The sequence below is a fragment of the Heterodontus francisci genome, chromosome 33, assembly GCF_036365525.1.
Source record: "Heterodontus francisci isolate sHetFra1 chromosome 33, sHetFra1.hap1, whole genome shotgun sequence".
NCBI classification, from domain to species: Eukaryota; Metazoa; Chordata; class Chondrichthyes; order Heterodontiformes; family Heterodontidae; genus Heterodontus; species Heterodontus francisci.
This window is the reverse complement of record NC_090403.1, coordinates 10,764,651-10,790,409: the sequence shown is the minus strand read 5'-3', so window position 1 is coordinate 10,790,409 and position 25,759 is coordinate 10,764,651. Positions and strand designations below refer to the sequence as shown.

At 44.6% G+C, this 25,759-nt stretch overlaps 1 protein-coding gene across 2 annotated transcripts in view; it reads left to right on the top strand.

Annotated features, from left to right (window-relative positions):
- LOC137348018 (corticotropin-releasing factor receptor 1-like) overlaps positions 1–25,554 on the top strand; it is a 432,220-nt gene extending 406,666 nt beyond the window's left edge. For both annotated transcript variants that reach the window (XM_068013090.1, XM_068013089.1), the window contains exon 12: positions 25,414–25,554. In XM_068013090.1, coding sequence (XP_067869191.1) covers positions 25,414–25,554 — 141 coding nt within the window. The remainder of the gene's footprint in view (positions 1–25,413) is intronic.
- Positions 25,555–25,759: the final 205 nt, after the last annotated feature.

Sequence of the window (25,759 nt, the reverse complement as noted above, 5' to 3'; positions counted from 1 at the left end):
CGTGGATGGTGTCGAGCCTCTTGAGTGTTGTTGGAGCTGCACCCATCCAGGCAAGTGGAGAGTATTTCATCACACTCCTGACTTGTGCCTTGTAGATAGTGGACAGGCTTTGGGGAGTCAGGAGGTGAGTTACTCGCCACAGGATTCCTAGCACTTGTAGCCATGGTATTTATATGGCTACTCCAGTTCAGTTTCTGGTCAATGGTAACCCCCAGGCTGTTGATGAAGGGGCCATTCCTGTCTGGCTGGGGTGTCGTTGGCATTGACGATGTCTTTACCTGGAGCTGCTGCCAGCCCTCCCCTTCCTGGTGCCGCCGCTAAGGAGTGCGTCCTATTTGTTAATGGATGTGATGTTGGGTTGAAGACGTTAATTTGTTGCTGTGGGAGGCAGAGTCATGTGACGGCCTGGACAGCGCTGTCTCCATTTGAACTGGCAAATGCTACCCTGTCCACTTGTTGCACCTGGCGCTGTGCTCCCCTCCTCTCCCCAGCGTTCTGCAAACTTTATCATCTCCACCAAAGCATTGTCTGCCTGCCATTATTAGTCCATCAGCCACGACTTAGGCACTGCCACTCTAATATTAGTCACACCGGATTGCCAGGCCGGATAGAAACCTTTGGCAGTCCAGATTCTGGCCAGTGGGCCAGCCTGCCACATATAAACCACCCCGAACCCTTCAATAAGGTTCCATACCTGTAGCTCACTCCCAGGCATCTGTTATTCCAGATATAAATCTCTCGATTAGGTTCCAGCCTTTAACTCACTCCTGAGTATATGTTATTCAATATATAAACCACCTCCCCCATCGAACCCCTCGATTAGATTCCAGCTTGTACCTCACTCACTGTTATCAGTTTTTCTATCTACAAACTACCCAATGCATTCGATGAGATCCCAGCCTGTACCTCACTCCTGGGTATCTGTTATTTAATATATACACAACCTGAATCCATCGATTAAATTCAAATCTGTAACTCACCCTTGGTGTGTATTATTCTATATTGTCATGAAGACCCCCACCTGCCAAGAATGAGGCATATTAATTTTGTCATATGAACATTGATTTTAAACTGTTGCTGGAAGATGAAATGACTTGTTAAACAGATCACCAGACCTTTGACTGGAGGACATTTGCATACTAAGAGATGATGCTTGTGGAGACTAAGAACTACAGCCTGAGCCAATTAACCCAGATGGAGTTGGATCACCAGACATTGACGGTGTAAGGAAGCACATTCCAGGGACTGTGAAGATGATACAATCCACAAAAGACAGGAGGGTTAAACCAGCTGGTCACATGGACTAACCAGCTGATCCAGGATTTTGAATGAAAGACGGGACAGTTTGAATTGAGACTAGCAATTTGCAACTGAAGCTGAACAAGGAAACCTCTCTCCTGGTGGTCTCTCTCTCTCTCTTTCTCCCAAGCCACCGGACCCATGGAAGACACTTAAACCTCAAGAGAGAAAAGACCTTGACATCGAAACAAGTTGAAGCATGAACTGGGCCCCAACGAACAGCAGGACTTATCAGCAACCAAAGACTCCACATTGAACACAAAGGACTGTAATTATAATCCCGATATTGTCTCAAATTTTCCCCTTTTATTCTTTTCTACATTTTCTGTCTCTATCTATCTGTATGTTTATCGTGTATGCATATTCCTGGCCGTTAACCAGATTAGAGTTTAAGATTAATAAACTTCCACCATTCTTGTTTAAATCTAAGGAAACCTGTATGATTTCTTTGCCTTACAATTGGAGCAGTGAACAAGGGTTCACTGAGGGTGGAGCTAAAAACACGATGTTTCTAAAATTAAACCCTGTTACGGTTAAACCAGGCAAAGGCTGAAAGAGAACCCCTAGACCCCTTCTCACCTGGTCATAACTATATACAAACCACCTAAGCTCCTCAAATAGATTCCAAACAATAACTCAGTCCTGGTTATCTGCTTTTCCATACGTAAACTCCCCAAACCTCTCGATTAGATTCCAGCCTGTAACTCACACCCAGGTGTCTGTTATTCTATGTATAAATCCCCTGAACACTTCGATTAGATTCCAGCTTGTTACTCACTTCCAGGTATCTGCCATTTTATATATAAATATCAGAACCCCAAAATTAGTTAGATTCCAGCCGACAACTCACTCCTAGGTATTTGTTGTTCTGGATGTATGATGTCTATTAGATTCTAGCCTATAACAGACTACCAGTTGTCTCATATTGTATATATAAAACACCTTATCTCATCAAATAGAATCTAGCCTGTAAATAACTCCTGGATGCTTGTTATTTGGCCTGTGAAACTTGCCATAAGAGACCTCATCCCTTTCATACCTGGATGAAATACACAATACACATTCCGCTTGTGCCCAAACTTCCCCATCAATGCCCATCCCTTTAATGCCCTAACTTTCCTGTCAATGTCCATCCTTCTGGTGCAATAACTCTTTATTTATAGTATCCAGCTACACTTTGAATTTAGCTGTACTGGTTCTGGGAAGTATTGGCCTGTGTTCTCTGATGCTTTCAAAGCTTGACAACCCCCTTTTCAGACTGTACAGGGCCAGTGAATCACAATGAACACAACTGCTCAGTACACCCAGCAGCATCTGTTTGCACCCAGTGATCTTTCCATTGTACAGTTCATTGACAAAGTAAATGCTTGCCTTGCAACATTTACATGGTTGAATTGTAATTGGTTGTCAAAGCCAATTACAGATTACAGCCACATGCACCTCCATTAGCAGCGAGACAGCAACTTGATGATAGCACTTAGATATTCATTCAAGTGAATGCAATTACCTTTGACCCTTGCTAAAATGAATGGCTGCACTGAGTCACAGTCTTTAATTGACAAGTATGAATTAACCTTTTACAGAAAAATCGATGATCAGATTAGCAGTTATTTATACACTGTGCTAAAAGCTCTGTTGTTAGATCTTATCGCACAGCACATGAGTAATGCCTTAAATAAAAACAGAAAATGTTGGAAATACAAAGGTCAGGTAACATCTGTGGAGAGAGAAACCAAGTTAATGGTTGCAATTTTATGACCTTCCTCGGAGTGGGTTTGCGACGGGGGTGGGGCACATAATATCGAGTGGGAGGTGGGGAGTGCCTTTCCCGTCGCCTACCTGCCCCTGTTGCCATTTTACCAACAGTGGGGAGGTGGCAAACGGCCCGTCCACCCCAGGCCAATTGAGACCCTTTAGTGGCCACTTAATTGCCACTTACGGGCCTCCTCCGACAGCAGCGGCCATGACCTTCACCTGTGAAGGCTGCCTGGTAAAACCTCCTGACCCTCCTTGCGAGTGGGTGGAGGGCTACCTTTCTGTTTGGTGCCCCAAAGAGGGCCACCCCAGCAGTTCAAGCCACCCCTGCTGGACCACCTCCCCCCATCCTCCAGTTTGAGCCTGATCCCTCTTTCCGGGGCCCAGCCAATTGTCCCTGGTGAGGCCCGAAACTCCACTTACCTTTTCTGTTGCTGGCATCCCTCTTGCTCCTCATGCTAGGTGCAGTCCCCAGCAGTGGTCACTGTTCCCGGTGGCGCTGCTGGGACTGGGAAGCTGCCAGCCCGCTGACTGGCTGGCAGCGCTTGGAGGCGGGTCTTCCTACCTCAGTGGGGCAGAAGTCCCGCTCAAGGTCAATTAAGGGCCTGGGCCTTGAAAAGTCGCTGCATGACTTCCAGGCCTGAGGGAGGCGGGCTCTCCCTGACTTTTAAGCCGATTGTGGGGCCTCCACCACCACATAAAATCTCAGCCAACATTTCAGATTGGTGACTTTTCATCACAATTTGTTTTAATTTCAGATTTCCATCATCTGCAATATTTTGCTTTTGAATAATGTCTTTCATAATCGGAGATGTCTCAATTAGTGCTATATTGTAGGAGCAGCATGAATGTCAGTGCAGTTTATCACATGGTACAGGAGCAATATTAGTGATGGCAAATATTATTACATAGTATAACAGCAGTATTATACTACTGCTATTAATAGTAGTATTTAATCAGTTAAACTAGCATAAATAACAGAAAATGTAATTACATATCAGTATTAATGACAGGGAACATAAGTGCACTCTTACTTGGGGCGGCACAGTGGCGCAGTGGTTAGCACTGCAGTCTCACAGCTCCAGGGACCCGGGTTCGATTCTGGGTACTGCCTGTGTGGAGTTTGCAAGTTCTCCCTGTGACTGCGTCGGTTTTCTCCGGGTGCTCCGGTTTCCTGCCAAAAGACTTGCAGGTTGATAGGTAAATTGGCCATTATAAATTGTCACTAGTATAGGTAGGTGGTAGGCAAATATAGGGACAGGTGGGGATGTTTGGTAGGAATATGGGATTAGTGTAGGATTAGTATAAATGGGTGGTTGATGGTCGGCACAGACTCGGTGGGCCGAAGGGCCTGTTTCAGTGCTGTATCTCTAATCTAAAAAAAAATCTAAAAGGCATGGATTAATCAAGGATAGTCAACATGGATTTGTTAAGGGAAGGTTGTATCTGACCAACCTAATTGAATTTTTTGAGAAAGTAACAAGGAGGATTGATGAGGGTAGTGGAGTTGACGTAGTCTGCATGGGTTTTAGAAAGACTTTTGACAAGGTCTCTCACATGGCAAATTAAAAGCCCATGGGATCCAGGGTAATGGAGCAAGCTAGATACAAAATTGGCTCAATGGCAGGAAATAAAGGGTTGACAGCTGTTTTGCAACTAGAGGGCTGTTTGCACTGGGGTTCCGCAGTGCTCAGTGCTGGGTGCCCTGCTTTTTGTGGTATATATTAATGATTCTATTAATGACGGTTCATTATTACTGCTGCAGACAAACTTGGAGTGGGGAGAAGAGGATGCAGATGTGGTGGTCCATGTAGGAACCAACAGCATTGGTCGAACTCAGAATGACGTGCAGCTGAGGAAGTTTGAGGAGTTAGGATCCAAATTAAAATGCAGAACCTCAAAGGTTGTTAGCTGACCCATGTGTCAATTGGCATAAGGTCAAGCAAATAAGAGAATTAAATGCATGATTTAAAGATTGGTGTGGGAAGAATGTGTTTCGACTCATGAGGCACTGGCACCAGTACTGGGGAAAGAGAGAGCTGTTCCATTGGGATGGGCTCCACCTAAACTGGGCTGGGATTCATGTCCTGGGATTCACTGTGGAGCATCCTCAATGCTGAGGATGTCATGGATAGCATATTTAGCGAAGTGATCACACCGCAGGTAATGGCTGCACAGGCAGAAAAGGGATGGGTGACCACCAGGCAGAGCAGTAGGCACAGGCAGGTAGTGCGGGAGTCCCTGTGGCCATCCTCCTCTCAAATAGATGTGCCACTTTGGATGTTGTGGGGGGGGGGAATAGCCTCCCAGGGGAAAGCAGCAAGAGCCAAGTTCGTGGCACCACGGATGGCTCTGCTGAACAGCAGTGGGGGGGGGGGGGGGGGGGATGGGGGGAAGACTGGGAGAGCCATAGTGATAGGAGACTCAATTGTAAGGGGAACAGACAGGTGTTTCTGTGGCTGCAAACGTGACTCCAGGATGTCTTGGAGTGGCTGCAGGACATTCTGAAGGGTGAGGGTGAACATCCTGGAGTGGTCGTGGTACATGTCAGTAGAAAAAAGGATGATGTCCTGCAAGATGAATTTAAGGAAATAGGAGCTAAATTAAAAAGCAGGACCTCAAAGGTAGGAATCTCAGGATTACTTCCTGTGCCACATGTTAGTGAGAATAGGACCAGGAGAATAGACCAGATGAATGTGTGGCTGGAGAAATGGTGCAGGAGGGAAGTGTTTAGATTCCTGGGAAATAGGGACCGGTTCTGGGGAAGGTAGGACCTGTACAAGTGGGACGGGTTACATGCAGGCAGGACCGGAACCGATGTCCTCGAAGGGGCGTTTACTAGAGCTGTTGGGGAGGATTTAAACTAGAATGGCAGGGGGATGGGAACCTGTGCGGGGAGACTGAGGAGGAGGAAACAATGATAGAAAAGAAAGGAAGGAAACAAAAAGGCAAAAGTGGAAGGCATAGAAATCATAGGCAAGAAACAAATAGGGCCATAGTGCAAGATAATGCTAAGGTGACTAAGAATGTTCAAAAGACAAGCCTAAAGGCATTGTGTCTCAATGCGCGGAGTATTCGCAATAAGGTAGGCGAATTAACCATGGAAGTAGATGTAAATGGATACGATATAGTTGTGATTATGGAGACATGGCTGCAGGATGGGAACTGAACATCCAAGAACAAAGAACAGTACAGCACAGGAACAGGACATTCGGCCCTCCAAGCCTGCGCCGATCTTGATGCCTGTCTAAACTAAAACCTTTGGCAATTCGGGGGACCATATCCCTCTATTCCCATCCCATTCGTGTATTTGTCAAGATGCCTCTTAAATGTCGCTATCGTACCAGCTTCCACCACCTCCCCCGGCAGCAAGTTCCAAGCACTCACCACCCTCTGTGTAAAGAACTTGCCTCACACATTCCCTCTAAACTTATCCCCTCGCACCTTAAACCAATGTCCCCCAGTAACTGAAACAAAAACAAGAAATGCTGGAATCACTCAGCAGGTCTGGCAGCATCTGTGGAAAGAGAAGCAGAGTTAACGTTTCGGGTCAGTGACCCTTCTTCGGAACTGAGTTCCGAAGAAGGGTCACTGACCCGAAACGTTAACTCGGCTTCTCTTTCCACAGATGCTGCCAGACCTGCTGAGTGATTCCAGCATTTCTTGTTTTTGTTTCAGATTTCCAGCATCCGCAGTATTTTGCTTTTATGTCCCCTAGTAACTGACTCTTCCACCCTGGGAAAAAGCTTCTAACTATCCACTCTGTCCATGCCGCTCATAACTTTGTAAATCTCTATCATGTCGCCCTTCCACCTCTGTCGTTCCAGTGAAAACAATCCGAGTTTATCCAACTCTCCTCATAGCTAACACACTCCAGACCAGGCAACATCCTGGTAAACCTCTTCTGTACCCTCTCCAAAGCCTCCACATCCTTCTGGTAGTGTGGCGACCAGATTGCATGCAATATTCTAAGTGTGGCCTAACTAAAGTTCTGTACAGCTGCAGCATGACTTGCCAATTTTTATACTCTAAGCCCCGACTGATGAAGGCAAGGATGCTGTATGTCTTCTTGACTACCTTATCCACCTGCGTTGCCACTTTCAGTGACCTGTGGACCTGTACGCCCAGATCTCTCTGCCTGTCAATACTCCTAAGGGTTCTGCCATTTACTGTAAACTTCCCACCTGTATTAGACCTTACAAAATGCATTACCTCACATTTGTCCGGATTAAACTCCATCTGCCATTTTTCCGCCCAAGTCTCCAACCGATCTATATCCTGCTGTATCCTCTGACAATCCACATCACTATCCGCAACTCCACCAACTTTTGTGTCATCCGCAAACTTACTAATCAGACCAGCTACATTTTTCTCCAAGTCATTTATATATACTACAAACAGCAAAGGTCCCAGTACTGATTCCTGTGGAACACCACTAGTCACAGCCCTCCATTCAGAAAAGCACCCTTCCACTGCTACCCTCTGTCTTCTATGACTGAGTCAGTTCTGTTTCCATCTTGCCAGCTCCCCTCTGATCCCGTGTGACTTCACCTTTTGTTCCAGTCTGCCATGAGGGACCTTGTCAAAGGCTTTACTGAAGTCCATACAGACAACATCCACTGTCCTTCCTTCATCAATCATCTTCATCACTTCCTCAAAAAATGTAACCAAGTTAGTGAGACACGACCTTCCCTTCACAAAACCATGCTGCCTCTCGCTAATAAGTTCATTTGTTTCCAAATGGGAGTAAATCCTGTCCCGAAGAATCCTCTCTAATAGTTTCCCTACCACTGACGTAAGGCTCACCGGCCTATAATTTCCTGGATTATCCTTGCTACCCTTCTTAAACAAAGGAACAACATTGGCTATTCTCCAGTCCTCTGGGACCTCACCTGTAGCCAATGAGGATACAAAGATTTCTGTCAAGTCCCCAGCAATTTCCTCCCTTGCCTCCCTCAGTATTCTGGGGTAGATCCCATCAGGCCCTGGGGACTTATCTACCTTAATGCTTTGCAAGATGCCCAACACCTCCTTTTTAATAAGGACATGACCCAGACTATCTACACTCCCTTCCCTAGACTCATCATCCACCAAGTCCTTGTCTTTGGTGAATACTGATGCAAAGTACTCACTTAGTACCTCACCCATTTCCTCTGGCTCCACACATAGATTCCCTTCTCTGTCCTTGAGTGGGCCAACCCTTTCCCTGGCTACCCTCTTGCCCTTTATATACATGTAAAAAGCCTTGGGATTCTCCTTAATCCTGTTTGCCAATGACTTTTCATGACCCCTTTTAGCCCTCCTGACTCCTTGCTTAAGTTCCTTCCTACTTTCTTTTTATTCCTCGAGGGCTTCGTCTGTTCCCAGCCTTCCAGCCCTTACGAATGCTTCCTTTTTCTTTTTGACGAGGCTCACAATATCCCGCGATATCCAAGGTTCCCGAAACTTGCCAAACTTATCCTTCTTCCTCACAGGAACATGCTGGTCCTGGATTCGAATCAACTGACGTTTGAAGGACTCCCACATGTCAGATGTTGATTTACCCTCAAACAGCCACCCCCAATCTAAATTCTTCAGTTCCTGCCTAATATTGTTGTAATTCGCCTTCCCCCAATTTAGCACCTTCACCCGAGGACTACTCTTATCCCTATCCACAAGTACCTTAAAACGTACGGAATTATGGTGACTGTTCCCGAAATGCACCCCTACTGAAACTTCGAATACCTGTCTGAGCTCATTCCCCAATACCAGGTACAGTACGGCCCCTTCCCTAGTTGGACTATCTACGTATTGTTTCAAGAAGCCCTCCTGGATGCTCCTTACAAATTCTGCCCCATCCAAGCCCCTAGCACTAAGTGAGTCCCAGTCAATATGGGGGAAGTTAAAATCACCCACCACTACAACCCTGTTGCTTTTACATCTTTCCAAAATCTGACTACATATCTGCTCCTCTACCTCCCGCTGGCTGTTCGGAGGCCTGTAGTAAACCCCCAACATCGTGACTGCACCCTTCCTATTCCTGAGCTCTACTCATATTGCCTCGCTGCATGACCCCTCTGAGGTGTCCTCCCACAGTACAGCTGTGATATTCTCCCTCACCAGTAATGGAACTCCCTCACCCCTTTTACATCCCCCTCTATCCTGCCTGAAGCTTCTAAATCCTGGAACATTTAGCTGCCAATCCTGTCCTTCCCTCAACCAAGTCTCTGGATACCAAGGGCATTCAATATTTAGGAAGGACAGGCAAAGAGGGAAAGGAGGTGGAGTACCATTGTTAGCAAAAGAGGAAATCAATACAATAGTGAGGAAGGATATTAACTTAGAGAATCCTGATGTGGAATCTGTATGGATGGAGCTAAGAAATACCGAGGAACAGAAAATGTTAGTGGAGGTTGTATATAGACTCCCACACAGCAGTGGTGATGTACAGGATGGCATTAAACAGGAAATTAGAGATGCATGCAATAAGGCTGCAACTGTAATTATGGGTGACTTTAATCTACATATAGATTGGGCAAACCAAATTAGCAATAATACTGTAGAGGAGGAATTCCTGGAGTACATACGTGGTGTTTTTCTGGACTAATACATTGAGGAGCCAACTGGAGAACAGGCCATCCTAGACTGGGTATTGTGTAATGAGAAAGCATTCGTTAACAATCTTGTTGTGCGGGGTCCCTTGGGGAAGAGCGACCATAACATGATAGAATTCTTCATTAAGATGGAGGGTGAGAGAGTTGATTCCGAGACTAGAGTCCTGAATCTGAATAAAAGAAACTATGAAGGCATGAGGCGCGAGTTGGCTATGATAGATTGGGGAATGTTACTTAAAGGGTTGACAGTGAATAGGCAATGGCTAGCATTTAAAGAGCGCATGGATGAATTACAACAATTGTTCTTTCCTGTCTGGCGCAAAAATAAAACCGGAAGGGTGGCTCAAACGTGGCTTACAAAAGAAATTAGGGGTAGTATTAGATCCAAGGAGGAGAAATATAAAATAGCCAGAATGAGCAGCAAACCTGAGTATTGGGAGCTGTATTAAATTCAGCGAAGGAGGACAAAGGGATTGATTAAGAAGGAGAAAATAGAGTCTGAGAGTAAGCTAGCAGAGAACATAAAAACTGACTGTAAAAGCTTCTATAGATATGTGAAGAGAAAAAGATTAGTGAAGACAAATGTGGGTCCCTTACAGTCAGAAACGGGAGAATTTATAATGGGGAACAAAGAAATGGCAGACCAATTAAATACATACTTTGGTTCTGTCTTCACAAAGGAGGATACAAATTACATCCAAGAAATGTTGGGGAACATAGGGTCCAGTGAGAAGGAGGAACTGTATGAAGTCAGTATTAATAGGGAAATGGTGTTGGGGAAATTGATGGGATTGAAAGCCGATAAATCCCCAGGGCCTGATAATCTACATCCCAGAGTATTTAAGGACGTGGCCCTAGAAATAGTAGATGCACTGCTGGTCATTTTTCAAAATTCTATTGACTCTGGAACAGTTCTAATGGTTTGGAGGGTAGCTAATGTAATCCCACTATTTAAAAAAAGGAGGTAGAGAGAAAACAGGGAACTATAGACCGGTAAGCCTGACATCAGTAGTGGGGAAAATGCGAGAGTCCATTATAAAAGATGTAATAGTAGAGCACTTGGAAAACAATGACAGGATCGGACAAAGTCAACATGGATTTATGAAAGGGAAATCATGCTTGACAAATCTACTGGAATTCTTTGAGTATGTAAGTAGTAGAATAGGTAAGGTAGAACCAGTGGATGTGGTGTATTTGGACTTTCAGAAGGCTTTCGACAAGGACCCACATAAGAGATTAGTGTGCAGAATTAAAGCACATGGGATTGGGGTAAGGTACTGACATGGATAGAGAACTGGTTGGTAGGCAGGAAGTAAAGAGTAAGCGGGTCTTTTTCCGAGTGGCAGGCAGTGACTAGTGGGGTACCGCAGGGATCAGTGCTAGGGCCCCAGCTATTCACAATATATATTAATGATATAGATGAGGAAATTAAATGTAATATATACAAGTTTACAGACGACACAAAGCTGGGTGGGAGTGGGAGCTGTGAGGAGGATGCAGAGAAGCTCCAGTGTGATTTGGACAGGTTGAGTGGGTGGGCAAATACATGGCAGATGCAGTATAATTTATCCACTTTGGTGGCAAAAACAGAAAGGCAGATTATTATCTGAACAGCTATATATTGGGAAAGGGGGAGGTGCAGCGAGACCTGGGCGTCCTTGTGCACCAATCGCTGAAAGTAAGCATGCTGGTGCAGCAGGCAGTTAAGAAGGTAAATGTTATGTTGACCTTCATAGCAAGAAGATTCAAGTACAGGAGCAAGGATGTCTTGCTACAATTATACAAGGCCTTGGTGAGACCACATCTGGAGTATTGTGTGCGGGATTTGTCTCCTTATCTGAGGAAGGATGTTCTTGCTGTGGAGGGAGTGCAGTGAAGTTCACCAGACTGATTTCTGGGATGGCAAGACTGTCGTATAAAGAGAGATTGGGTTGATTAGGCTTGTATTTGCTAGAGTTTAGAAGAATGAGAGGTGATTTCATAGAAACCTACAAAATTCTAACAGGACTTGACAGACTAGATGCAGGAAGAATGTTCCTGATGTTGGGGGAGTCCAGGACCAGGGGTCACAGTCTACGGATAGTGGTGCACCTGTGGAATTCTCTACCACAGAAACCAGTTGAAGCCAAATCATTAAATATATTCAAGAAAGAGTCAGATATAATTCTTAGGGCTAAAGGGATCAAGGGATACAGGGAGAAAGCGGGAACAGGTTACTGGGTTTGGATGATCAGCCATGATCATATTGAATGGCGGAGCAGGCTCAAAAGGCCAAATGGCCTACTCCTGCTCCTATTTTTCTATGTTTCTATTATAAAATTGTAATGGAGCCCGCGTGTGCTGGCTGTTATCTGAACAGTTGATTTTTTGAATGCACTGTTAGGTTCACTGACTCTGGTTTCAAAGCTTGTTTTTATTCAGACAGTCCTTCACTAGAAAATGAAACAAAAAGCTTCAGAGTTCTTAGAAAACAGAACTGTTAGGGTCAGTTAAAAATCACAGGACACAGAGTCATATGACCAGAGGTGTGACCAAATCTATCTGAGCCAAGATTACAGGTCTGCAGTGTTGAAGCAACCTGCAGACTGTTTTTCTTCCAGACAAGCTGTGGTGATTGGAACCTGATTCTGGGATCTGGCCAATGACAAATACAACTTCTTGCAGCTGTTTTCAGTGACTTAAAGGGTTACAAGTGGAACCACGTCCTCAAGATTCTGATGGGTGGGACCGAGGTCATTCAAAAGGCGACAAGACTGAAATGTTGAAGGGAAAACTGCAACGCTCGCTATTGAGGAAAGGACATTGCTTCTTATCTGCATCTTGGAGGACAGGACTTGGAAATCTACCTGAAAAAGTTCATAGTTTCAAGGAACTTTGTGACTGTTCGGTGGCATCTTTGCTGAGAGTGGATCCGGGAGATCTATCTTTTTGCATCTGATAATTAACGTATAATCTTTAAGATATATAATATATATGTGTATGGACATATATATATATATAATATGGACCATGATTTAACTGCTGGTTCATGTTTAATTTATGTTGGTTTTGGTTTGAATATTAAAGTAAAATTTATAAAAGTGAAATCTTTTCCGTTTGTTTTTTTCGAAATCGGGGGTCGGTGGGTGGATTTGATTCTTTTGGTTTGTTGATTTCCACGGGGATCATAACAATTTAATTCGAACTGTGGATCGGGCTTTAAACTAAAATGGAGGGAGAGGAGTCTTGTGAAGGCAGATTTAGAAATCTAAAGAGAAATGTCAAGGCAGTAGAGCAGAGCGATGATTTGGGTAACAACAAGCAGAGTGATACAGGAAGGGAGTTTAACAGTAATAGTGCATCAGTGAATAGGGTCCATGCAAAGAGTAGTGGTAAAAAAATAAAATTAAAGCCTCTTAATCTGAATGCACAAGGATTTGCAACAAGATAGACAAACTAATGGCCCAATTAGAGTTAAATGAGATTGATCTCATCACCATTGTAAAGACATGAAGCTGAATTTTACAGACTTCGGATGTCGGGGTTCATGGTGGGGCAGGGCCACGCAACTCGACACCAGGAAGGCCTGGCCCCATATTTCTGGCGGTGCTGAGGCCTTGTGACGGCCCCCTTGCTGCTTGGCGACGGGAACCTAATTTAAATATGTTAATTAATGTAAATAAATGAATTGTTTACCTGCTCACTCCCACCTCCATCCTGGAGCGATATTGGTGCTGATAGCCCACACTCTCATGCCTTCGGATCCCCATTTGGGGATCCGAGGCAGAACACTGGTGGGGTGGGGAAGCAGGTAAGTTTTCAGTGCGGTGGTGGGAGGCGGAGCGGGATCAAGCGTTTCTGATTGGTTAGGGGATAGTGGGAAGGGGTAAAGTTTAAAGTTTATGACCTTTGGGGGGGGAAGGTCAGGTGCACAAGGTAAGTATTTTGGAGGGTAGAGAGCAAGGAATTAAATCTATGGTTGTTGGGCAGGGGGTGAGAGAGGGGCAAGATCAATTAATTTAATTTTTAAAAATCCATTCTCCTTTAAGTAGTTAAATTTAATGATAGGGCTCGAAGCCCTTTAAAAATGGCATCAGCGCAAGTGCTAAGGCAGCTGACGTCATTTCCGGTGACAGACCACCCGCCCCCTGCATGTCATCAGTTGGGGGGGGTGGGGGGCAGGGGTCGGGAATGGTCTGTCCCGGCCGCCGCCTATAAATTTCAGCTCATGGTTACAAGGTCCCAGGGCGGTGGCTGTACAAGATGGCGGCCCGCACATGCAGGTTTTACTTCCTGGAGCCGATGCCTACCATTTACATGGCTGGGGCGGAACGCCCCCCACCGGTCGATGACATGAATGGGGTGGGCGTTCCGTCTCCGGCTACAGTGTCCGGTGCCACTGAGCAGGCATCGGTGCCATTTTTAAAGGGCTTCCAGCCCTTGCATTGTATTTAAATTTTTAAAGGGAAAGTTAAATAAAATTGATTTTTAAAAAATTACATGTTTCCAGCCCCTCTCCCACCCCCCCCTCCATCACAATTCACTCATTCCTTGCCCTCCACCACCCCCCCCTGCAAAAATACTTACCTTGTGTACCTGACCTTCCCCCCGCCCAAAGTTCACAAACATTTAAATTTAGCCCTTCTCATTACCCCCTCGACCAATCAGGTAAGTTTGACCCCACTCCCCCCCCACCCCACTCCCCCTCCCACCACCACTCCCGCACTGATATACCTACCTCCTCCACCCTACCCACCAGTGTCCGTATCAATGTGCGGACGTCCCGGCAGCCGACCAGGATATCAGAACAGGAAGGCTGGCAGCAGCAGGTAGAGCATTAATTCATTAACTTGCTGCTATTAACATATTTAAGTGCTGCTCTCGTCAGCGGGGAGGTGGGTGGGGGGGGGGGGGGGTCAGGTGCATCATCACTGCCAGCAAGATGGGACCCAGCCTTCCGATGGCAGGCCTCTCATGGAGACATTTTCCAGGCCACCCCTGCCACGACCCCCACTGTTGGGGGTGTCGGTAAAATTCACCCCAAGGTGACCAAGGTTGGAAAATAAATATTACAGGGTACACAGCATTTTGAAAACAGGCAGAATGCAAAAGGAGGAGTAGCCCGAATAGGAAAGTGTGATTACGGACAGTTGTAAGAAAGTATCTTGGCTCAGAAGACCAGGAAGTAGAATCAGTATGGTTGGAGATTCGGAATAACAAGAGGCTGAAAATGCTGGTAGACATAGTTTATATGTTGGATATATATATAGTTATACTGTTGGAGAGAGCATTAAGCAAGAAATAATTGGAGATGGTAACAAAGGCAATGTAATAATTGTGGGGGTCTTTAATCTTTATATAGACTGGACAGTTTGTAGAATGCTTTCATGCCAGCCTCCTAGAACAATACATTAGGAATCACGAGGAACAAAGCTATTTCAGATCCAGTATTGTGTAATGAGGCAGGGTGCATTAGAAATCTCATTGCAAAAGATCCTCTGGGAAAAAGTGACCATGATTCAATTGAATTCCATGTTATATTTGAGAGTGATATACTCAAGTCCAAAATAAGAATCTTAAACTTAAACAAAGCCAATTACATGGATATGAGGAGAGAGCTGGCCAAGCTTGATTGGGTAAATAGACTAAAAGGTACGTTGGTAACTAACAGTGGGAAACATTTAAAGAAATGTTTCAAAATGTTCAACAAAAATACATTCCATTAAAAAACAACAATTCAGAAAGAAATATAGCCAAATGGCCTCCTTCTGTGCTCTAATAACTCTATGACTCTATGAGGGAGAGAGAAAACAAGGAACGACAAGCCAGTTAGCCTGGCATCAGTTGTTGGGAAATTAATCATGGAATCATAGAATCATAGAAAGTTTATGGCACTGAAAGAGGCCACTTGGCCCATCGTGTCTGCACTGGTCAGAAAAAAAGAGCCACCTACTCTAATCTCACTTTCCAGCATTTGGTCCCTAGCCCTGCAGGTTATGGTACTTCCAGTGCACATTCAGACACCTTTTAAATGAGTTAAGGGTTTCTACCTCTACCACCCTTTCAGTCAGTGAGTTCCAGACCACCACAAACTTCTGGGTGAAAATATTTTTCCTCATCTCGCCTCTAATCTTTCTACCAATCACTTTAAATCTTTGCCCCATAGTTCCTGAACTCTCTGCTAAGGTAAATAGGCCCTTCCCATCAAATCTATCCAGGCCCCTCACATCTCAATCAAATCTCCCCTCAGCCTCCTCTGTTCCAAGGAGAACAACCCCAGCCTATCTAAATAAAAACAAGAAATGCTGGAAACACTCAGCAGGTCTGGCAGCATCTGTGAAGAGAAAAGCAGAGTTAACATTTCAGGTCAGTGACCCTTCTTCAGAACTAGCAAAAAATGCCTATCTAATCTTTCCTCATAGCTGCATTTTTCCAGTTCTGGCAACATCCTCGTGAATCTCCTCTGTACCCTCTCTAGTGCATTTACATCCTTTCTGTAATGAGGTGACCAAAGCTGCACACAGTACTCAGGTTGTGGCCAAACTAATGTTTTATATAGTTCCAACATAACCTCCCTGATCTTACATTCTATACCTGAGCTAATAAAGAAATGGATTCCATATGCCTTCATAACCTCCTTATTGACCTGTCCTGCTACCTTCAGGGATCTGTGGACATTCACTCCAAGATCCCTCACTTCCTCTGCACCTCTCAGTATTCTCCCATTTATTGTGTATTCCTTTGCCTTGTTTGACCTCCCCAAATGCATCATCTCACACTCCTCCGGGTTACATTCCATTTGCCACTTTTCTCCCCATCTGACCAGTCCATTGATATCTTCATACAGCCTACAGCTATATTCCTCGCTATCAACCATGGAATCAATTTTTGTCTTGTCTGCAAACTTCTTGATCATTCCCCTAAATCATTAATATATACCACAAAAAGCAGGGGACCTGCGACTGAGCCCTGCAGAACTCCACTGGAAACAGCCCTCCAGTCGCAAAAAACCTGACAACAATTACCCTTTGTTTCCTGCCACTGAGTCAATTTTGTGTCCAGCTTACTACATTCCCCTGGATCCCATAGGCTTTTATTTGCTGGAATTAATTATTAAGGAAGTCTTAACACTGCACTCAAAAAATTATTGTATGATCAGCCAGAGTCAACATGATTCTACAAAAAGGAAATCATGTTTGACCAATTTATTAGAGCCAGTAGATGTAGTATATTTGCATTTCCAAAAGGCATTTGATAAGGTGCCACACAAAAGGTTCATATGCAAGATAAGGGCTCATCGAGTTGGGGGTAATATATTAGCATGGATAGAGGATTGGCTAATGGACAGAAAGCAAAGAGTGGGATAAATGGGACATTTTCAAGTTGGCAAGCTGTAATTAATGGGATGCCACCAGGATCAGGCCATTTAATGACTTAAATGATACTAAGTGGGAATGTAAGCTGTGAGGAGGACACAAAGAGGCTGCAAAGAGATTTTGACATGTTAAGTGAGTGGGCAACATGTGACAAATGAAATATAATTTGGGAAGTGTGAGGCTATTCACTTTGATCATAAGATCGGGCGGGTGGCACAGTGGCGCAGTGGTTAGCACTGCAGCCTCACAGCTGCAGCGACCCGGGTTCGATTCTGGGTACTGCCTGTGTGGAGTTTGCAAGTTCTCCCTGTGTCTGCATGGGTTTCCGCCGGGTGCTCCGGTTTCCTCCCACATGCCAAAGACTTGCAGGTTGTTAGGTAAATTGGCCATTATAAATTGCCCCTGGTATAGGTAGATGGTAGGGAAATATAGGGACAGGTGGGGATGTGGTAGGAATAGGGAATGAGTGTAGGATTAGTATAAATGGGTGGTTGATGGTCGGCACAGACTCGGTGGGCCGAAGGGCCTGTTTCAGTGCTGTATCTCTAAAAAAAATAGAAAAGCAGAATATTTTTTAAAAGGCAGGAAGCTTTTAAATGTTGTTGTTTATAGCGACTTGGGTGTATTCATACAAGGAACACAGAAAGTGAGCATGCAGGTACAGTGAATAATTAGGATGACAAATTGCATGTTGGCTTTTATTGCAAGTGGACTGGAGCACAAGAATAAGGAAGTCTTGCTACAATTTGGTGAGACCTCACCTGGAGTACTGAGTGTAATTTTGATCTCCATATCTAAGGAAGGATATACTTGCCTTGGAAGCAGTACAGGGAAGGTTCATGAGATTGGTTCCTGGGATGAGAAGATTGTCCTATGATGAGAGGCTGAGTAAATTGCACCTATACACTAAGGAATTTGGAAGAATGAGAGGTGATTTCATTGAAGCATGCAAGATTCTGAAGAGGATTGGCAGGGTAGACACTGAGAGGTTGTTTCCCCTGGATTCTAAAACACGGGAGCACAGTGTCATGAGGGTCCCCACCTGCCAAGAATGAGGCATATTAATTTTGACATATGAGCATCGATTTAAACTTGCTGGGAAGAAGAGAAGGCCTGTTACAAGGACTGCCAGACATTTCGCTGAAAAACATTTGCATACTAACAGACAGTGCTCGTAGAGACAAAAGGACCATTCCTTGACACATTCAACCCACAATGGATTTTGATCACCAGACATTGAAGGTGCAAGGAAGAGCATTCCAGAGACTGCTAAGGTGATACAATCCACAAAAACCAGGACTGTTTAAACCATCTGGTCACATGACTAATTGGCTGGGCCATTGTTTTTTTGAACTAACCACAGAGTTTTTGAATTCAGAAAGAAAGACTGCTCCTAGAGTGAGACGACCTCTCCTGTCTGCTCCCATCTCTTTCTCACAAGCCTCTGGACCACTGAGGACACATGAACCGCAAAAAAGAAAAGTCTCCTACATCGAACAAGGTTTAATAAGAATACTGGCCCCAACAAAAAGCAAGGCCTATTTACAATCAAGGACTTTACAGGGAGCTGAAAGAACAGTAACCAAAACCATCTTCAAATATTGCCTCAAATTTTTCCACTTTATATCTTCTGCTCTTTTCTGTCTCTATCTGTATGTGTGTATCGCGTATGCATGCGAGCATGAGCATGTCGTGTATCCGTAGGCGTTAACTGAATTAGAGTTTAAGTTTAATAAAGTTCAACCTTTTTTCTTTAAACCTAAGAAAACCTGTTTGACCAACTTCTTTGCCTTATAATTGGAAGTTAATGATCAAGGATTCACTAAGGGGGAGCAAAAAAATGGCATGTTTAAGATTAAACCCTGTTATGATAAGACCAGGTGAAGACTGAGAGTGAACTCTCGACCCCTTTCTCACCTGGTCATAACAACAGTCTCAGGATAAGGGTCGATCATTTAGGACTGAGATAAGGAGAAATTTCTTCATTCAGAGGGTTGTGAATCTTTGAAATTCTCTACCCCAGAGGTTGTGGATGCTCCATCATTGAATATATTTAAGGCTGGAATAAACAGATTTTTGATATCTCAGAGAATCAAGGGAACTGGGGAGCGGGCGGGAAAGTGGAGTTGAAGCAGAAGATCAGCTTTGATGTTAGTGTATGGTGGAGCAGTCCCAAGGGGCCATATCATGTACTCCTATTCCCATTACTCATGTTCTTACATGGTATAGGAGCATTATTAATGACAGTGAAAGTTATTTAATAGTATTTAACAGGGGTATAGAGTATAAAAATTGGCAAGTCATGCTGCAGCTGTACAGAACCTTAGTTAGGCCACATTTGGAATATTGCGTACAATTCTGGTCGCCACACTACCAGAAGGATGTGGAGGCTTTGGAGAGGGTACAGAAGAGGTTTACCAGGATGTTGCCTGGTCCGGAGGGTATTAGCTATGAGGAGAGGTTGGATAAACAGATTTTTTTCACTGGAACGACGGAGTTGGAGGGGCGACATGATAGAGGTTTACAAAGTTATGAGTGGCGTGGACAGAGTGGATCGTCAGAAGCTTTTTCCCAGGATGGAAGAGTCAGTTACTAGGGGACTTTGGTTTAAGATGCGAGGGGCAAAGTTTAGAGGGGATGTGCGAGACAAGTTCTTTACACAGAGGATGGTGAGTGCCTGGAACTTGCTGCCGGGGGAGGTGGTGGAAGCAGGTACGATAGCGACGTTTAAGAGGCATCTTGACAAATACATAAATAGGATGGGAATAGAGGGATACGGACCCTGGAAGTGCAGAAGGTTTTAGTTTAGACAAGCATCAAGATCGGCGCAGGCTTGGAGGGCCGAATGGCCTGTACTGTACTGTTCTTTGTTCTTGGATGTTAAGTTCCCATCCTTGGGCATCCTGCAGCCATGTCTCCGTAATCGCAACTATATCGTATCCATTTATATTTACTTCCATATCTTGCATTGTAATCTGAGATGGAGGGAGTACAATTGGTCTTTGGTAACAGCCGAAAAAAATGAGCGATAATGAATCAATGACCTGTTTTACTCCCACCCAACTGTCTTCAGTTGAATGGACAGATGTAAATCCTGCGGATATAAACCGGGCAATCAATCAAAGGCATTACCATTGCTGAATCCCCCACCATCAACATCCTGGGGGTTACCAGTGACCAGAAACTGAACTGGACCAGCCATATAAATACTGTGGCTACAAGAGCAGGTCAGAGACTGAGAATTCTGTAATGAATAACCCACATTGTGATTCCCCAAAGCCAGTCTCCCATCTACAAGGCACAAGTCAGGAGTGTGATGGAATTGTCAGGCAAACCCCCCACCTGCCAAGACTGAAGCACACATGATTTTGCCACATGAACATTAAAACTTAAAATTGCAAGACCTTGACTGGAAGGACATTTACATAGAACTAGTAGTGTTGGAACAAAAGGGACCCAGTAGTTACTTCCCCAGTACACAGAAGTGGTCAGACCAGTTTTAGTCACATGGCTGTTGCACAGAATTTGAACTTTCAACAAAGGATTTTGAAGAGACTCTTCCAGAAAAGGAGCTAGACACATGACTAACCTACTGGGCAACCTGGGAGTTTTTTTGAATTTGAACTGCCAACAAAGGAATTGGAACATATGCTCACGGACTGAGAACATCGTTTCTCCTGTTTTCCTGCTTTCATCTCTTCCCACGGAACTGAATCTTGTGAAAATATGTGAAACTCAAAGAGAGAAAAGTTTCCTATGTGAACAAGGTTTCAAGAATACTGCTGGGCCCCAACGAAATGCAAGACTAAATCTTCAATCAAGGACTACAGCGAGCTTGAGAAACAGTTACAAGATATAGCCTCAAACTGTTCTACATATCTTTTCCTCACACTTTTCTGTCCCTATCTGCATGTTTGTATCGCATGTGCATGCTAGCGTGGGCATGTCGTATATCCGTATGCTTGAACTGTATTAGACTTTAAGTTTAAGGTTTAATAAATTTCATCTTTCTTCTTTAAACCACAGAAAGCCTGATGTGTTCATTTCTTTACCTTATAATTGGAAAGTTGTCAACAAGGATTCACAAAGGGGGAGCTCAAAACACAGTGTGTTTAAAATTAAACCCTGTTACAATAAGATCAGGTGAAGATAATAACAGACCCCTAATCACCTTTCACACCTGGTTGTAACAGAAATGTTCCTGTAGTTGTGTGTGATTGAATACTAACATGTCTACAACTGAAGCGAGTAGCTCTCCAAGCCAGGGTGAAGTAACTTGGGATATGTTAAATACACTGTCTGTGGAGGAGTTGAGGAAAATGAGCAGTGTAGGATCACTGTACGTGGCAAGGCTAGAAAGTCTGAACTCCTAAGACTAGTGGCCAATCATTTTTCCCTTGAATCTGAAGAAGCAGAAACAGGCTTAGAAGCAGACCCAGATACGGTATTGCTAGCAAAGATACAACTGGAACAGAGGAAACTTGAATTTGAGGAAAGGTTGAGAGAGAAAGAGAGAACCTTCCAGAAGGAACAGGAAGAAAAACAGAGGACCTTCCAAAAAGGAGTGTGAAGAAAATGAAAGGCAGGACAGATAGAAAGAAAGACAGGAGAAGGAACGAGAGAGAGAGAGAAAGAATATTCAGGAAAGAATGTGAAGAACAAGAGTTGAAGTAGTTTGCATTAGCTAGGGGGCGACAGAGTAACCCTAATTCTTCAATGAGGAAGACGTGGAAGCATTTTTCGTGCCCTTCGAGAAACTGGCAAGGAGGCTAAAATGGCCAGCTGAGACCTGGTCTCTTTTAATACAAAGCAAACTAACTGAAAAAGCCCATGAGGTTTATTCCTTGTTCCAGATCAGAGTTCATCAAATTATGAACTGACCAATAATGGTCTCCTCAGGGCATATGAAGTAGTACCCGAAGCCTATCGCCAAAAGTTTAGAACACTCAAAAAGCAAACCAATCAAACATATCTGGAGTTTGAAAGAAATAAGCAGCTGGCTTTTGACCATTGGCTGAGGGCTTTAAAAATACAACTCAGCTATGAGACTCTCAGAGAAATAATCCTGTTAGAGGAATTTAAATACTCTACCACACTCTCAATAAAGACCCATGTAGAGGAGCAGCGGGTTCAGAGAGCCCGGCAAGCAGCTGTTCTGGCCGATGAATTTGCCTGAATTTATGAGTCCGTTTCTCAGGGAAGAACCTTGCCTGATCACCCCCACAAGTCCGAAAAGGATAAAGGGTGGGAAGGTGATAAAAGCCCAGGCAGTCCTGGAAGAGAGAGGAAAGCAGGAGACACAGGGGGCCCTCCTCCAGACAAAAAGGAAGGTGCTGTGAGCAAGAGTGAGACCCGGAGACCTGTGTGCTTCCATTGTAATAAGGCAGGGCATTTAAAAACTAACTGCTGGAAACTAAAGGGGAAACCGGTAGGGTTAATCAGGGCACACCTGCTCAGTGATGACTGGGACCTGATGCAAAGCACAGCAGAACAAACTGTGGCTTTAACTGCAGTAAGAGTGCAACCCAGGAAACTTACTACAGCCAGTGCAGGAAAAGTTAATAGGATTCCTGAAGGTTATCAGGGTTTTGTGTTTGAAGGGAAAATAACTCCATACCCAGTGAATGGGGCAAGCAAGCCCATAGTAATTCTCAGGGACACAGGGATCACTAGATCCCTTTTACTGGGAATAGATCTAACCTTTCCCCCAGAGAGTGCAGTGAACACCAGAATGGTGGTGCATAGTATTGGAGGGCAGTATATGCCTGTACCTGTACACTGGGTGCACCTGGAGTGTGACCTAGTTTCGGGACCGTTGACCATAGGGATTGTCCCTAGTTTGCCTGTGAACGGGGTTGACCTGCTCCTAGGTAATGATCTGGTGGGGGTGAAGGTGGTAGTGAAAGAAAGACCACAGGAGGTCAGAGGAACAGAGCTGTGGCAGGAGACAGACCCCTGCAGTTCCCCTGAATGTGTAGTGGATCAGGCCATGATCAAACCAGCTCCCCCAGAGGAGACTGCATTAGCACTGCAGGCAGGTGACCAGGTCTGTCTGTCTGAGACTTTCTTTAGAAAGTTAGGAGACCCAGGGAATTGAAACAATTGGATTTTCCCTAGGTGAGGTTCAGTAAGCTGACCCAGTACTGAGAGAGTTAGCACAGGCTGCCCAGTCTGAAAGTGAAGCAGAGGGAGTCCCTGATTGATACTATTTAAAGAATGAGGTACTGATGAGGAAATGGAGTTCTCCTCACTGACCTGAGAGCAAGGAGTGGACGGTAGTTCACCAGTTAGTGGTGCCGCAGAGGTACTGGAGAGAAATATTAAGAAGGGCCCACGACTCTACAGTGGCTGTACATGCTGGTATATAAAAGACCAAAGGCCGCAAAGACAGCAGTTTGACTGGCCAAAATTCCACAAAGATGTGGTGGAGTACTGCAGGAGTTGCCACATGTGCCAAGTTGAGGGGAATCCCCAACCTACAGGCAATCCTGCAACCCTTAAGTCCTGTATTCGGAGGACCCTCCAGCAGAGGGCTGGTGAACTGTAAGGGACCCCTGCCAAGAACAAAAGGGAACAGGCAGGCAGGCACAAGGTTGGTAAAAGATTAGAAAAGGCAGGGGAAAAAGCAACCAAGAGGGCAGGTTAAAGGTTGTCTGGGAGGAATCCCAGATGAAAACCCCTACTGTCCGGTCAGCCAACCTCGAAAAATGTGAAAAGTTAGACCCCACATCCTCCTACATAAATGCAGACACTAGAAGCACCCCACCAGAGGTGATAACAGCATCTACAGGAACCTACAGAGACAAAAATAGAGGGCAGGGAAACCATGAGGGTGATGCCTCACCTAGTCAAAGTGCCACAGGGGAGTGCAGTAGAGTCTGCACAAATGCCTGCAGGCAGGAGTATCCCAAGGACAAAGGGGAGATTGGCAAAGAATTCTCCCCCACAGTCAGAAAATGAGAGAACCACGCATCCCCTGAAGTCAAAAGCCTTCGCATGACTCAGCAAAGCACTGAAAGAGAGTTCAGGATCGACCCACCCACTACTGACTCTCCTAGGGCATAAAAATTCCAATGCAGCGCCAATTAAACCTAACCATCTCAAAGACCTAGGCAGCCATAGAAATGGGCAAACTGAAGAAAAGCTTCCCCAAAAAAACCCACATGTTTATTGTGATGCCGGAAAAGGGGCATTTAAAGCAGCACTGCCACCAAGAAAAGATAGGCTGTATCAAATTTTAGGATTTATGAATGAATGGGAATGAATGAGAGAAATGCATGTTTTTTTTCTATATCTTATATTTTCTCTCGATCCTTTTAATGAAATGCACTTTTCTCATATCGCATTCCATTCCGCTGGGTGTGTAGGTGTTATGCTAGCCATATACTATAGCCATATATTAGCCGTAGCTAATTTGGCCATATGAACATTGATTTGAAAACTGTTGCTGAAGTGAAGAAAGCACTTGTTGAAAAAATCCCCAGGCCCTTGGATGGAAAAACATTTTTGCATACCAACAGCCAGTGGAAGGACAAAGGGGCTATTCCTTGCTCCAATTTAACCCATAATGGACTTTGAGCTCCAGGTATTGTGTGTACGAAGAGACATTCCAGGGTTGGCTAAGACCAGAGAATCCACAAACAGACGTTAGCAGACCAGCTAGTCACATGACTAACCTGCTTGGCAACCTGGGTTTTTCTGAATTGTACAAATGTTTGAACAGAGTGTCTGTTTTCCCCTGGACTGAAAAGACCTCTCCTGGCTGGCTCGCTGCAGCCTCTCCTGTCTGCTCCCATCTCTTTCTCACCAGCTTTGGAATCTATTGAAGACACAGGAACCCAAGAGAGAAAAGTCTCCTACAGTGAACAAGGTTTAAGAAGAATATTGGGCCCCAACAAAAAGCAAGATCTACCTACAATCAGGGACTCTACAGTGAGCTCGAAGCACAGTAACAAAAACCCTCTTCAGAGACTGCCTCCAAGTTTTCCACTTTAATTTTCTTCTGCTCTTTTCTATCTCTATCTGCACATGTGTATCACGTATGCATGCTAGCGTGGATGTATTGTGTATATGTAGGCGTTGACCGAATGAGAGTTTAAGTTTAAGTTTAAATAAAGTTCAACCTTTTTTCTTTAAACCTAAGAAAACCTGTTTGGCTAGTTTCTTTGCCTTATAATTGGAAGTTAGTGAACAAGGATTCACCAAGGGGGAGCTAAAACACCATGTTTTAAAAATTAAACCATGTTACGATTAAACCAGGCAAAGGCTGAGAGGGACCCCTAGACCCCTTTCTCATCTGGGCATTACACTACACAGAATAATTTCACAAGAAAGTGCAATCCTTCTTCAATGAAGGTGAATAAAAGGAAAGCAGTTGTTGTATGATCTAACTCTAATGTGTCCTCTCACAGGTTCGATCTGCTGTAAGAAAAAGATGGCATCGTTGGCAAGACAATCACTCGATCCGAACTCGAGTTGCCAGGGCAATGTCCATCCCAACATCTCCCACTAGGGTCAGTTTCCAAAGCATCAAGCAGACAACAGCTGTCTAAGTACATAAACCTGGAACAAACCGACCCGGTCTCAATATCCCTCCCACTGACCCAGACTCACTCTGACTCTCCCACCAACCCAGACTCACTCTGTCTCTCCCACTGACCCAGACTCACTCTGACTCTCCCACCAACCTAGACTCACTCTGTCTCTCCCACCGACCCAGACTCACTCTGTCTCTCCTAACAACCCCACTCACTCTGT